Raw genomic sequence first — 14,544 nt, 5'->3', positions numbered from 1 at the left:
CTTTTTGCTTTGTGTTTGGCCTCCACCAACTCCTTAGAATTATTATTGTTATTTAGCAGCTAAATGCTGCACTATGCTCACCATCTTGCTGATCATTTTGTTTGTCTGCTATGATGGGCAAGTAGTGTTCAGTGAGTATACAGATGTCGGCTACTGTTGCGTATGACACAATAAGAACATTTAGGCTGAATCTAAACACTGACGTTGCTGGCTGTAAAACCAAAACAATGAGCTGAAAAGAGCTAAAATATTGTTGGTTGTGGTTGTGTAATCATTCGCTGTAGGTTCATTACAATAGCCGTCTCTTTAATCAATCTTGATCCATTGTCAATACAAAAATATTGATTGTAGTCTCTCTGAGGTTCTGGATTGTTGCCTTCTCTTCATCTATCTGTCATTTAACTTGTTTTATAGCGACTACAAACACTTCCGTGGACTTAGCGATCGCTGAGCCCCCTCTACCTACCAGGACATTCCCCTCCAAGAGTCCGGGACCTTCCACTACTAGCATACAACTAGACTCTACACTCTCATCAGGGAGCGTGAGCAGGCCTGCAACCGCCCAGCAACCAACAGCCCCCCAAACTACCACCAAACAAACCACTACTACAACCACACCAGTTCCCACCACCAAACCAGCTGCTGAATCAACCACTAGCATACCGCCTACAACTCCAAAAACAACTACAACCATCAAACCAACAACAGCATCAACCAATACAATAACACCAACAACTACAAAACCAACTACAGCCGAACCAGTTCCTACCACCATCAGACCAACAATTACCCAACGCAACAATCAGCAGACCATCTCACTCTCAGATATGTCTCCACCCATCAATGCATCCCCCACAGCAAAGACTCAGCCGGCATCGAGAAGTCGGCTTACCTGGACGGAGAGCCCTGCTGACCAACCAAAGACCACCAAGAAGCCTTGTAAGGATACATGTTGTACAGTGGTCTATCCAGTAGTGAGTGCATGTCTATCTGTCTGTCTGTCTGTCTGTCTGTCTGTCTGTCTGTCTGTCTGTCTGTCTGTCTGTCTGTCTGTCTGTCTGTCTGTCTGTCTGTCTGTCTGTCTGTCTGTCTGTCTGTCTGTCTGTCTGTCTGTCTGTCTGTCTGTCTGTCTGCCTGCCTGCCTGTCTGTCTGTCTGTCTGTCTGCCTGTCTGTCTGTGTCCACCAACTCCTTTGAAAATATAGTTTTTTAGAAGCTAAATGCTTAAAACTACTACAATATGCTAATCTCTTTATAGACTCTTGGTTCACAATGTTACCTGTGTGTGTTCTTGCAGCAGTGTGTAAGGACACATTAGCCAGCATCTCTGAACCGGTTCAGCTGAACTCTTACGGCCTCAGTGATGGAGCCTGGATGAAAGATGCTCACGGCCATGGCAACGTCATCTACCTTACTAATGGTGACTATGGCAACAACCTCCTAGAGTTCCGAGACATGGAAACCTTCAAGTCAGGTAAATATGAAGCTACTCAGAGCATCTTTTGCAGTTATGTGGCTAAACAGTTTCCAGAAATGTCCACCTGTATAGCCCATGTATTGATTTCATTCAGCAGTGGGAACAGTATCAGCCGCATGCCTGGTTAGTGTTGCGTGACATGATTTCTGTGTGTTTATACGTACAGTATAAGTGTGTGGTCGCATTCTAGTCTAGTCACTTCTGAGTCAGGCAGCATGAAACTTTGCATCTGACTGCTACTGCTTGTAACAACTGCTTGTTCTTCTTGCCGTATTTGCCATGAACTGTTATTGTTGAGGTTAATCTCGCCCCCGGCTCCAGCATAACCCTGTTAAATATTCAGTTCTTGGTTCTCGCAAAGCATTTTTTTGGTTCCAAATGTGAACCAGTGTTCTGGGCCGAGAGCCGGCAACGTTATTGTGCAAACAGAAATAAACTGGTTTGCAATCGGGCACTGGCTCGGTTCTGGCCTTTGAACCGCTTTGGTGGAATATTCCATAATTAAATAGATGGTTTCCATTGGCTTTCTGTCAAAGGGAAACAGGGAGATGCTGACTTTTGGGTTGGCCTGCAAAAACACATCATCCCTGAAGCAATCCTTTAAAAATCCTTCATAGGTAAAGCTTCATAAATATGTGCATCATAAAGGTGATTTAATTATGTCATCATATTTCGCTCCTGTATCAGACTCCACTGACAACTGGAAATGTCCTATCAAAGAGGGAAATGATCTAGCTGCAGTACATCTACACCTGAATAAAAACCAAGTATAACTGAAAAACAAAACAAAAGGAAAAGGCATTTCGGCCAGATTAAAATAATCACAATTTGGAGATTTAAAACACAAGATCTTGCCCTTTTTTACAGATAAATGTGGCCTAGAATGTAATGCCATCAGTAAAAGGTGTCTTTACAGGGACATATTTTGAGTTGTAGCACACTATTTGGGAGAATATGTGTCTTGTTCTTATTTCAAGCATTTATACAGTATAAGGATTTGTCTCTTAAAGAGGCCCTATTTAGCTTTTTGGGGGTTTCCTTTTCCTATGTTATATAGGTTTTTGTGCATGTAAACGGTCTGCAGAGGCTAGAATCCCTGTTCCCTCCAGAGGGAGTTTCTCTCCCCCCCTGCCTGAAACGCCTACATCGGACTCCTTTGTTTACTTCCATAACATACTGACATCTAGTGCTTCTATTGGCTAGCGCTCCATGAGGACATCTCTAAGTGATTGACCAATCACAACAGAGCCGGCCAGCTAACCAATCAGAGCAGACTGGGCTCTGGTTTCAGACAGAGGGTGAAAAGAGGTGCTGCAGCACAGGCAGACTTGTCTACATCCAACTCACAGATGTAACCTTGCTTTGATAAAAAAGATTATTAATTTACCCCTTTTAGAAGTGAAGATATAGTCATTTGTTCTGGGCATGTCATTTTCGAGCCTGAGACCTGAAAAACAGGCTCAGGGCTTAACAGGTTAAAGGGCTTGTAGTGGATTGAGACTGAACAGCTGCATGTGTTTCCTGTCATTCCTCCTGCTCAGGTCAGGCGAGTAATTCTTACAAGCTGCCCTACAGTTTCACTGGAACAGGCCACGTGGTGCTCAATGGAGCTTTCTACTACAACCGGGCCTTCAGCAGGGACATCATCAGATACGACCTGAGACACAGATATGTAGCTGCCTGGACAACACTACATGATGCTCTGCTGGAGGAGCATGCTGTCAGGACAAACACTGATGTAAGACACATGCTCTGCTGTGTGTGTGTGTGTGTGTGTGTGTGTGTGTGTGGTGTGTGTGTGTGTGTGTGTGTGTGTGTGTGTGTGTGTGTGTGTGTGTGTGTGTGTGTGTGTGCGCGTGCGTGCGTGCGTGCGTGTGACCGTACCAGTGGGATATACACTAGGGACACTTCAGAGGGTCATAGAAGGTCAGCGCGGGGAACAAAAACACTACAAATCACTAGAGGTCAAAAGGGCACATAGTGGGGTATACACTACTGCTGGAGTTAGTTCACTGTTCATTTACAGACTCAAATATAAAGACATTTTACTGACTGGACCCACATAAAATATTTTCAAAGGAAAAGTAAAGATTATGCAGAAAGCATTTATTTATTTAGTTTCAGAAAGTGAGAAGAGAAGATGAATACAGTCTTTGAGTCAAGTTCATACAGTATGGCCAGTTAAAAAAATATTTCGGTATAATTACTCCAAAAATATAAAAACTGTGTCAAACAGAGCGTTAGACGGCAGAGACAGCTTTATTGTTGACGTCACGTTGTTGTTTACGCCATCTTGTTTACGGGTGTCATGTTCTTGCCAGAATTGATATATCTTATAAACAAGATCAGCGCCACAGGATTGCCCTCATACTATATTTTTCTAGAAAAAACCCTGACACTGGTTAATTGGATTATAAAAACTTTCGGATTAACTTTACCCTAAAATACACCCCAATTACACAATAATACACCCCTATTACACCCATGTTAACCCCATGTTACTCTCACTGTTATTACACCTATATTTTACCCATGTAGAAGCAATTTTACACTGTTATTAGACCCATATTAGATCAATGTAACAGCAATATTTTCCAAATATACCACCGTATTTACAGTGTTATTACACCCTCTTTACACATTGCCACAGCCTGTCAAATGAATGTATCCCCCAGGATACAGAGACATGTAAGGGTTGAGTGAGGGTCCCCCCCAGTGACAGCATGTGTGTCTCCAGGTGCAGTTTGCTGTGGATGAGTCCGGCCTGTGGTTGCTGTACCCGGCTCTCGACACGGAGGGCTTCCACCAGGAGGTCATCCTGCTCCTCCACCTGCGCCACCGAGACCTGCAGCCCATACAGAGCTTCCGCACAGGTCTGCGGCGCGGTCGCTACGGAAACAGCTTCCTGGTCTGCGGCGTGCTTTACGCAGTGAACAGTATGGAACATCGCTACGCTAACGTGACCTACGCCTTTGACACACACACGCTCACACACACCGTGCCGAGCCTGGCATTCACCAACATGCACACACACACCTCTCAGGTGGCCTACTGCCCCCTGGACAAGAAACTGTACGCATGGGACAACGCTCACCAGATGACCTATGACCTCGTCTTTGCTTATTAGCGCTATGAAAGGACAAGCACCCCTGCAAATCCAGTAAAGAAAGGACAGTAGAAATAAGATAATACTATTTATCAGCGTTTTGTTTCTGAAGGACTGTAGATCAGTCTGACTGAATGTGTTTTTTATAATGTCCTCAGCGTCTGCTTTGTCACACACACACCTGAGTCAATAACAAGTAGCGAGAGTAGCATTTAACTCAGAAATGATGTGGAAATGTTCTTACATTTGGAAATAGAGAAAACTCCAGGGACACATGAATGAATGTATCCATTGTGTGAAATCTGTGTTCATATATTTTTATTTTTATCCAAGTGGAAAGTTTTCAGTTTGAAAATATGTATACCTGTCCCTCTGCATATTCAGACTGTGATGGGGACATCTCTGTGGAGTATGCACAGCACTCTCTGTCTTTGTCCCATTCTGTAACATGTGCATCCTGAAATTGTGAACAGTTTATTGTTCATGAATTATTATGAGTTTGGAGGATTTCCCCCATGTGTACACACTTTGAATTAACGTTTAAAAACACAATGGTCATCAGAGCGTCCTGGCTTTTGTTGCTGTTACGACCCTCTATGAGTTCAGTGCTTTGCAATAGGAGTTATTAGTGTCATGTTAAGTGGGATTGATGAAGTCTGTAAACCATTATAGATTTTTTCAACTCTTATGTCTTATCATTTCATTTCAAACCTTTATTTACCCAGGTGCATCCCATTGAGATCATTGATCTCTTTTTCAAGGGAGACCTGCTAATATGTTTTTATGTTGGCCGACTGCTAGGAATATTTGCTTTAAATAAAGCAAATATCGATTTGAATAATGATTCTACTTGAACATGTTTCATAAAAAATCAGAGTAATAACTACATTTTGAGTGTGTATTATATGTGTGCTTAGCGTGTTGCATGTTCACTCCTGTGCAGTAATGTTCTCTAATTAAGGCTCTGCTTGTTCAAAAAGTCTCCAGACAAAGTTGATTTCAACTGCTTCCCCACAAGTTTGCCTTTTTTTAATTTATAATAAAATATTTGAAAAAGATGAAGGTTTGGTTTAATGGTTTTGCACAATTTAAAAATGCACAAACATAACAGATAATAAATTATAAACAGTGCAGGAAGAGTCGAAAACCCATTTCACTTATTTATTGCCTCTCCCTAAACAATGTTATAAATCACCATTTTATATAAAACACAAGATCAATATACAAACAACAGCTTCAATTAAATCAAATGGCAAACTTTGAGAACAACATATACTATACTTAACATATAAATGAAATAACACCGATGTGAACACAGTATAAATGTCACGATCTGTCTTTATGGTGTCTTGTCTTGTCTTGTTTCATGTTTTATGTTGAAAGGTCTTCACTTCCTGTCTTGCCTGTTTCTGTCTGCGTTGTGTCTTGTTTAAATCTGTCTGTGGTTCCCGGTCGTTAGTTTCCCTGGTGTGTCTAATTTACCCGATTGTGTTCACCTGGTGTCCCTGTGTTTTCTCCTCCCTCCTCACCTGTGTCTTGTTTCTGTGATTAGTCTTGTGTGTATTTAAGTTCTGGTTTTTCTGTCTGTCTTTGTCGGTTCGTCTTTTGTCATGACTTGTTCGTCGGTGAGTGTTCTGTTTTGTCGTTGTTATCACCTAGCCTTGAAATAAAGGAATTGTCACTTTATTCTGCATTTGGGTCCTACCTGCTTCACACACCGTGACAGAACGAACCGACCACAAAATGGACCCAGCAGATGATCCATGGGAGGTTGAATTACAGCATTTAACCTTCTATCTGGCTTGCTGCTTCGATTGGTGGAAGGGAGCGTCCAGTGTTCGGCAGAAGAGGGCCGATCTGGTAGAGGCGCTCCGGTTGGCAGCAGAGAAACCATGTTTTGTTGAGTTTTTACCTGACTGGATTTTGGACTTCCTTCAAGCATGTGATTCCAGGCATGCTAGCTCCTTGTCTCCCAATTCCCAACCTGGCACCATACGCCTTGGTGGGTTCCGCCTGAAGTCAACCCGTGCTTCTGCCCCAGTTCCTGCTCCTGTCCAGGAGTCGTATTCCGGAACTCGTCAGGCTTATGGAGGTCCACGGAGTATTCAGGAGGCTGCTAAGAGGAGTCGTCGCAAGGCCAGGCTAGCAGCCCGAGCCCCAGCAGCCATGGTTCCGGCTCCAGTACAGGCCCCAACAGCCATGGTTCCGGCTCCAGTGCCGGACCCAGCAGCTATGGTTCCGTGCTCCAGTACCATCCCACATAGCCATGGTACTGTGCTCCAGTACCACCCCACACAGCCATGGATCCGTGTTCCGGTTCTTTGCCCAGCAGCCATGGTTCCAGCTCCAGTGCCGGCCCCAGCAGCCATGTTTCCGGCTCCAAAACCGGCCCACACAGCCATGATCCAGGCTTCAGCTCCGGACCTTACAGCCATGTTTCCGGCTCCAGAACTGGATCTTACAACCGTGGTCCCTGCACCAGAGCTGGCCCATGGTTCCGGCCCCAGTTCCAGCCATGATTCTGGCTCAAGTACCGGGCCCAGCAACCATGGTTCCGACCCCAGTTCCAGCCATGGTTCCGGCTCAAGTACCGGCTCCAGCAGTCATTGTCCCGACTCCAGCACCTCGTCTCCTGCTGGCTCCCCAGCCGACGCCAGCTCCCCGAGTCTTGTCGGCGTACCGGCCGACTCCAGCACCTCGTCTCCTGCTGGCTCCCCAGACGACGCCAGCTCCCCGTGTCCTGCCAACCCTTTGTCCTGTCCCGTTGGAGGCCCCGTCGACTACTCCTCTGCCGGGGGTCCTACCAATCGTATGTCTGTCCCGTTGGAGGTCCCGCCGTCTACTCTCCTGCCGTGGGTCCTGCCAGCTTCTTGTCCTGTCTCGTTGGAGGTCCCGCCGACTACTCTCCTGCCGGGGGTAATGCCAACCCTTTGTCCTGTGCCGTTGCAGGCCCCCGCCGACTACTCTCCTGCCGGGGGTCCTGCCAACCCTTTGTCCTGTCCCGTTGGAGGTCCCGCCGTCTACTCTCCTGCCGGGGGTCCTGCCAACCCTTTGTCCTGTCTCGTTGGAGGTCCCGCCGTCTACTCTCCTGCCGGGGGTCCTGCCAACCCTTTGTCCTGTGCCGTTGGAGGCCCCGCCGACTACTCTCCTGCCGGGGGTCCTGCCAACCCTTTGTCCTGTCCCGTTGGAGGTCCCGCCGTCTACTCTCCTGCCGGGGGTCCTGCCAACCCTTTGTCCTGTGCTGTTGGAGGCCCCGCCGACTACTCTCCTGCCGGGGGTCCTACCAACCCCTTGTCCTGTTCCGTTGGAGGCCCCGCCATCCTCTGTCTCACCGGGGGTCCTGCCAATCCCGTGTCCTGGTCCTCTTCCGTGCGGGATCCTGCCGAGGCCTGTCCCACCAGCTCCGGTTCCTGTCCGGCCGACACCGGGTCCTGCCCGGCCTCCGGCGCTGGCCCGTCAGCGCCTGCCTGCTCGGCCTCCGGAGCTCTCTGGTCTTCACCCTCGAGCCCGGCCCCCTGAGAGCCGCGGTCTTCGCCCTCGAGCCCGGCCCCCTGAGAGCCGCGGTCTTCGCCCTCGATCCCGGCCCTCTGTGAGCCGTGGTCTTCGCCCGCGATCCCGGCCCCCTGACTCTGTCTGTGGTTCCCTATCAGTTTCCCTGGTGTGTCTAATTTACCCGATTGTGTTCACCTGGTGTCCCTGTGTTTTCTCCTCCCTCCTCACCTGTGTCTTGTTTGTATGATTAGTCTTGTGTGTATTTAAGTTCTGTTTTTTCTGTCTGTCTTTGTCGGTTCGTCTTGTGTAATGACTTGGTCTGTGGTGAGTGTTCTGTTCAGTCTTTGTTAATAGTTTAGCCTTGAAATAAAGGAGTTATTTTTGTCACTTTAATCTGCATTTGGGTCCTGCTTCCTACACACACCGTAACACGCTTTTAAGTCAAATAAATCTGCCAATAGAACAAGTGAAAATGTGCTTGGTAAGATTTCATGAAATAATACGAGATGTTTAGATAAATGAGTCATTGTATAACTGGTAAAACTTATTTGGAACTCTATTTTACCAGAATCAGGAAAAGTTGTGTTACAAAATAAGCCAGAAATGCTCAAAAGTTTTCTGTTTCACAACATCACAACTCAAAATAAGATGTTTTCAATAGTCTTTGACTTAAAAAGATACTTAAGACGCTGAAAAAACTGAAGCATTGACTTTTAAGTTCAACTTAAAGGTCACCTATTATGCAAAATCCTGTCCTTTATACATAAACATGTGTCCCCTCTGCGTTAAGAGGTTCTGAAAGTTTCAGGAAAAAAGATTCTCTCACTTTTTGTCTTGATCCATTTATATAAAAACCTGTCTGAAATTGAGCTGATCAGATTTTGGCCACTTTATGATGTCATAACGATTTTTTTGGCTTGTGTAACCATTAGCCAACCACCAACCAAGGTAACCCCGGAGTCACACCGGAGTACATTTCCCGTTTAGTTCCGATAGTTCCTGGGATTTTGCGTTCACACCAAAAAGAGAACTTAGTTCATGAAAACTTTTACCCCCTTTTTAGTCCCTGCTAGAGAGGTGGTACTTTCCTGGGGAGAAAAAAGTTCCAATTTCTGATTGGCTGGGCGAATTGCAAACCACACCCCGTAAAACTCTGAAAAGTTTTGTGAAGCCGCCATTGTATTTGCTGGCATTAGCATTATTAGCATTAGCCGCCCCGCGCACCAACCCAGCAGCTTCTACTGATGCCAGTCCCCAACTCCGGGGACTTCCGGCCGGGGACTTCGGGTGGCAGTATACGCCGTGAAGTCGGCTTCATTTGCATAATCTTCCCTCAGGGAACTTATTCCGGTGTGAACGCGATCGGCTTTTAGTTCCATGGAGGAACTAAGTGCTGGGAAGTAAGTACGGCAAAGTACTTGGTGTGAAAGCGGCTAATGTGTTCATTTTAACGTAGGCGTGTGGCGCAGTGGACTAGTGCATTAGTGTTCGGATCAGGGGAGCACAGGTTCAAACCCCACTGCAGTCAGCATGTCGTTGTGTCCTGGGCAAGACACTTCAACCCAAATGGCTCCTGTGGGGATTGTCCACAGTATTGAGTATGTAAGTCGCTTTGGATAAAAGCATGTAACATGTAACGTGGGGAGTGGCTCCTTGTTTTCATCTAAAGTAACAGACAGAGAATCAGCACTTTTGAAAAAGGGCTGAAACAGAGGGGATTATGGGATGCTACAATGATCTGTTTGGTGTTTCAGCCAAACACTTCAGAGACATGTTTTGTATCTGAGACCTATAATATATTGATGAAAAACAGTATAATAGGGGTGTTAGGATCTGTTTATTTTTATGTTTTATTTTGGAATTGTCTAGGACTGTCGGCTTCCTGTTTTTCATTCAAGGATGTTCACCCCCTGTCTGTCATGTATGTATTTGTTTCCTGTCTGTTTTTTCCCTCCTGTGTGATTACCTGATTCTGTTCACCTGTGTCTTTGTGTTTTCCCTCCCCTCCCCAGCTGTGTCTTGTCGTCTTGATTGGCCATGTGTGTATTTAAGTTCTTGTTTTCTGTTGGGGTTTTGTGGGTTCCTTTTTGTGCTTAGAGGGAGATAGAGTTCCTGTCTGGTTTTTTGTTGATCCTGTTGCCTTGAATAAAGTTTTTTGCTGTTAAACAATCGCCTGTCTGCACTTGGGTCCTCCCTGCGCTGCTCAACCTTAACAGAAGGAACCCACCAAGAATGGACCCAGTAGACAGCCTGTACGAGGTGGCGTACAATTTAATGTGCTTAAAAAATGACTGTCGATATGCCTCCAGTAGAGAAGAGAGGCAGTCAATTATCTCTACGGCATGCCAAGAAGTAACCTCAAGGCCCTGGTTAAGGGAGTTGCTACCCGAGTGGGTGGAGGACTTTTTCGGTAGCTTTGAGGTCAAACCTGTTTCCCGGCCTGCTAGCCCCTGGCATGCTAGCCCCCTGCCGGCCACAGTTCCCAACAAGGCTCCTTTCAAGGACCCTTTCGCTGGGTCTCGTCTGGCTTTTGGAGGAACCTCTGAGCCTCCACAAGGCTTCAAGGCAGCATGGAAGGAAACGCAAGTCCAGGATTCCAGCCCGTGCCCCAGCAGCCATGGTCCCAGACCCAGAAGCCATGGTTCTGGCTCCAGTACCGGCCCCAGCAGCCATGGTCCCTCCTCTAGTCCCTACTCAAGTCCCTTCTCAAGTCCCTACTCTAGTCCCTCCTCTAGTCCCTCCTCTAGTCCCTTCTCAAGTCTATTCTCTAGTCCCTTCCCAAGTCCCTTCTCTAGTCCCTACTCAAGTCCCTCCTCAAGTCCCTCCTCTAGTCCCTTCTCAAGTCCCTTCTCTAGTCCCTTCTCAAGTACTTACTCAAGTCCCTTCTCTAATCCCCTCCCTAGTCCCTTCTCTAGTCCCTTCTCAAGTCCCCTCTCAAGTCCCTTCTCAAATCCCTTCTCATTTCCCTTCTCTAGTCCCTTCTCAAGTCCCAACTCTTGTCCAAACTCCATGCTTTGTTCCGTTGGGGGTTCTGCTGGGGGTCTTGCCAACTCCATGTCCTGTGCCGTTGGGGGTCCAGCCGACACCTGTTCTGCCGGGGGTCCTGCCAACCCTTTGTCTTGTCCCTTTGGGGGTCCCGCCGACTACTATCCTGCCGGGGGCCCAGCCAACCCCATGTCCTGTCTCGTTGGGGGTCCCGCCGACTACTGTTCTACCGGGGGTCCTGCCAACCCCATATCCTGATCCGTTGGGGGTTCCGCTGGGGGTCCTGCCAACTCTGTGTCCTGTTCCGTTGGGGGACCCGCCGTCACCTGTCTCGCCGGGGGTCCTGCCAACTCCTTGTCATGTTTCGTTGGGGGTTCCGCTGAGGGTCCAGCCAACTCCGTGTCCTGTCCTGTTGGGGGTCCCGCCAACTACTGTTCTGCTGGGGGTCCTGCCAACCCCATGTCCTGTTCCGTCGGGGGCCCTGCCGACTCCATGTCCTGTTTCGTTGGGGGTTCCGCTGAGGGTCCTGCCAACTCTGTGTCCTGTTCCGTTGGGGGACCCGCCATCACCTGTCTCGCCGGGGGTCCTGCCAACACCTTGTCCTGTTTTGTTGGGGGTTCCGCTGAGGGTCCAGCCAACTCCGTGTCCTGTCCCGTTGGGGGTCCCACCGACTACTTTTCTGCCTGGGGTCCTGCCAGTCCCATGTTCTGTTCCGTTGGGGGTCTCGCCGGGAGTCCTGCCAACTCCGTCGCCTGTCCTGTTGGGGGTCCCGCCGACACCTGTCCCACCGGGGGTCCAGCCAGCTCTGAATCCTGTTCAGTCAGAGATCCAGCTGCCACCAGATCCTGACCCACAGGTGTTCCTGCCTACACTTTGTCCAGTTCTGTTAGGGGTCCCGTTGACGTCTGAGGTCCAGTCGACACCAGCCCTTGCTCCGTCCGGGGTTCCACTGACACCAGCCCATGTTCTGTCCAGGTTCCCGTCTGTGCCTGTCCTGTCGGGGGTTCCGTCTGCACCTGTCCCGACGGCTCCGTTTCCTGTCCGGCCGACACCGGTTCCTGTACCACAGGGGGTTCTGCCATCTCCAGCTCCCTGTGCTCCCGATTCCGGCGATCCAACTGACCCCGGAGGGGCCCCATCGCGGCCTACGCCGTCTCCCTGCCCGTCCTCCGGAGCTGTCCCGGCACTGCCTTCCTGCCCGTCCTCTGGAGCTGTCCCGTTGCCGCCTTCTTGCTCGCCATCGAGCCCAGCCCCCTGAGTTCCCCAGCCGCGGCCTTCGCCCTCGAGCCCGGCCCCCTGAGTTCCCCAGCCGCGGCCTTCGCCCTCGAGCCCGGCCCCCTGAGTTCCCCAGCCGCGGCCTTCGCCCTCGAGCCCGGCCCCCTGAGTTCCCCAGCAGCAGCCTTCGCCCTCCAGCCCGGCCCCCTGAGGTCCGCGGCCTTCGCCCTCGAGCCCGGCCCCCTGAGGTCCGCGGCCTTCGCCCTCATCCGCGGCCTTCACCCTCAAGCCCGGCCCCCTGAGTTCCCCAGCCGCTGCCTTCACCCTCGAGCCCGGCCCCCTGACTTTCCCAGCCGCTGCCTTCGCCCTCGAGCCGGGCCCCCTGACTTTCCCAGCCGCTGCCTTCTCCCTCGAGTCCGGCCCCCTAATTTACCCCGACAAGGCTTTCAGCCCTGTCTTCGGCCCCCTGAGTTTCCCCGCCGCGGACTTCCCTGCTCTGTTGATGTTCCCTCGGGCCGTCCGCCCGAGTCCCCCTTCTTGGCCTCTACCTTGCCCCCGGGCCATCCGACCGAGTCCCCCTTCTTGGCCTCTGCTTTGCCTCTGGGCCGTCTGCCCGAGTCCCCCTTCTCGGCCGCTGCTTTGCCCACGGGCCGTCTGCCCGAGTCCCCCTTCTCGACCTCTCCCGTGCCGCCCGCCCTGTGGTTTCCCTCCTCTCCCCAGCTGTGTCTTGTCGTCTTGATTGGCCATGTGTGTATTCAAGTTCTTGTTTTCTGTTAGGGTTTTGTGGGTTCCTTTTTGTGTTTAGAGGGAGATAGATTTTGTGTCTGGTTTTTTGTTGATCCTGTTGCCTTGAATAAAGGTTTTTTGCTGTTAAACAATCGTCTGTCTGCACTTGGGTCCTCCCTGCGCTGCTCAACCTTAACAAGGGGACCTTTTAATATTATTGCTTTCAAATAATTTTCATAATGCTAATGTATTACATGTGCATTATGTATTAATACATTTAATTCAGTTTCAGTTTTTTCAGTGGATGCATTGTCTAGTAAAAACAAGACCCTATATATCACTGCATTGTTACATTACATTACATTACATTACATTGCATTTAGCTGACGCTTTTATCCAAAGCGACTTACAATAAGTTACTACTAGTTATAATGTCCCATATCAAGTGTAAAGACGTATTCGGATTAGAAATGAGACAGGTCCAGTTTTTGCTGGAGGTAGACTCCTTCGGCCTCCCTCTCTCCTCAGCCGGTCCGGTGCTGTGGAGATTATTTCTGAGTGATTTAGTTTCCCTGGAAGCAGCCCCTAGAAGGATCCCAGTGGTGGGTGGAAAATGAGCCGCAGCCAGATGCTGGTGAACGTCTGGGTGTTGGGGACACACAGCACACTCACATCCTATTGGATCCCACACACTCTGATAATACTTTAAACAGAAACACTTTTCATTGTGGCCTGCTTTGTTCAGCACAGCACATTTCTCTTCAGTTCACACATACACTCCAAACAATGCACTAAATTAATGAACATATGGAAATAACACATTTTCAAAGCATGCCGGCCCATAGGGAGATATTAGGTCTGCTTCATGGCCAATTTATGGTGCTCTGCTCCCGGCCTGCAGCTTCTGACACGTTCACTAATGGACTCTGCAGAGAACTCAACAAAACTCTAAGGGAAATATGAATTGCAAAAGTATTATTCATATATTCAATCGACCACATTTAGCACCAACTCTGATAGAAATCCACACATACAGACATATTTTCCTCTGCATTTATGGTAAAATTCAATCTGCACTGTGTTTTTGCAGCGCCAGCATAAACCCACTGCATCCATTAGACTTTAGAAAAGAGAGGATTCACAACAATCCCAAATATATTAAGAATATATGACAAACTCAAACCATGATCACATCTTGTTTTAACAATCGATAGATTATTTATCTAACACATACAAAAACCATTGTATCATAAAATGTTGATTATTTTACATTTAGAGTTATTAAAATAAAGCCAGTTAGGACTATGACACCTTGGAGGATGATATTGCGTGCGTTCAGCTTCTGATTGGCTTACATAATTCTCTTTGATGTTTTTCGATTTCTCTGTGACAAAGTGCTGAGGCTCTAGAAAATCCCGTTTACTTTGTTTGAGTTTATTTTACATTACCTTCATTTCATACCAGCTGAAGATTTTCTTACTCTTGCAGCTTTTTTTTTGGTGGCATCACTGAGAGTATGAGCACACGGCACAACAGCTACCTTT

General features: G+C 48.4%; 1 protein-coding gene across 1 annotated transcript in view; it reads left to right on the top strand.

The window, feature by feature from the left end:
• Positions 1 to 5,640, top strand: part of olfml2bb (olfactomedin-like 2Bb) — a 59,751-nt gene extending 54,111 nt beyond the window's left edge. The window contains exons 6-9 of the mRNA XM_034215428.1: positions 415 to 939; positions 1,297 to 1,473; positions 3,018 to 3,214; positions 4,214 to 5,640. Of these exons, the coding sequence (XP_034071319.1) occupies positions 415 to 939; positions 1,297 to 1,473; positions 3,018 to 3,214; positions 4,214 to 4,603 (1,289 nt within the window). The 3' untranslated portion in view covers positions 4,604 to 5,640. The remainder of the gene's footprint in view (positions 1 to 414; positions 940 to 1,296; positions 1,474 to 3,017; positions 3,215 to 4,213) is intronic.
• The last annotated feature ends 8,904 nt before the right edge of the window (positions 5,641 to 14,544 follow it).

This window comes from Gymnodraco acuticeps, unplaced genomic scaffold (assembly GCF_902827175.1).
Source record: "Gymnodraco acuticeps unplaced genomic scaffold, fGymAcu1.1, whole genome shotgun sequence".
NCBI classification, from domain to species: domain Eukaryota; kingdom Metazoa; phylum Chordata; class Actinopteri; order Perciformes; family Bathydraconidae; genus Gymnodraco; species Gymnodraco acuticeps.
This window is presented reverse-complemented; position numbering and strand designations above follow the sequence as displayed.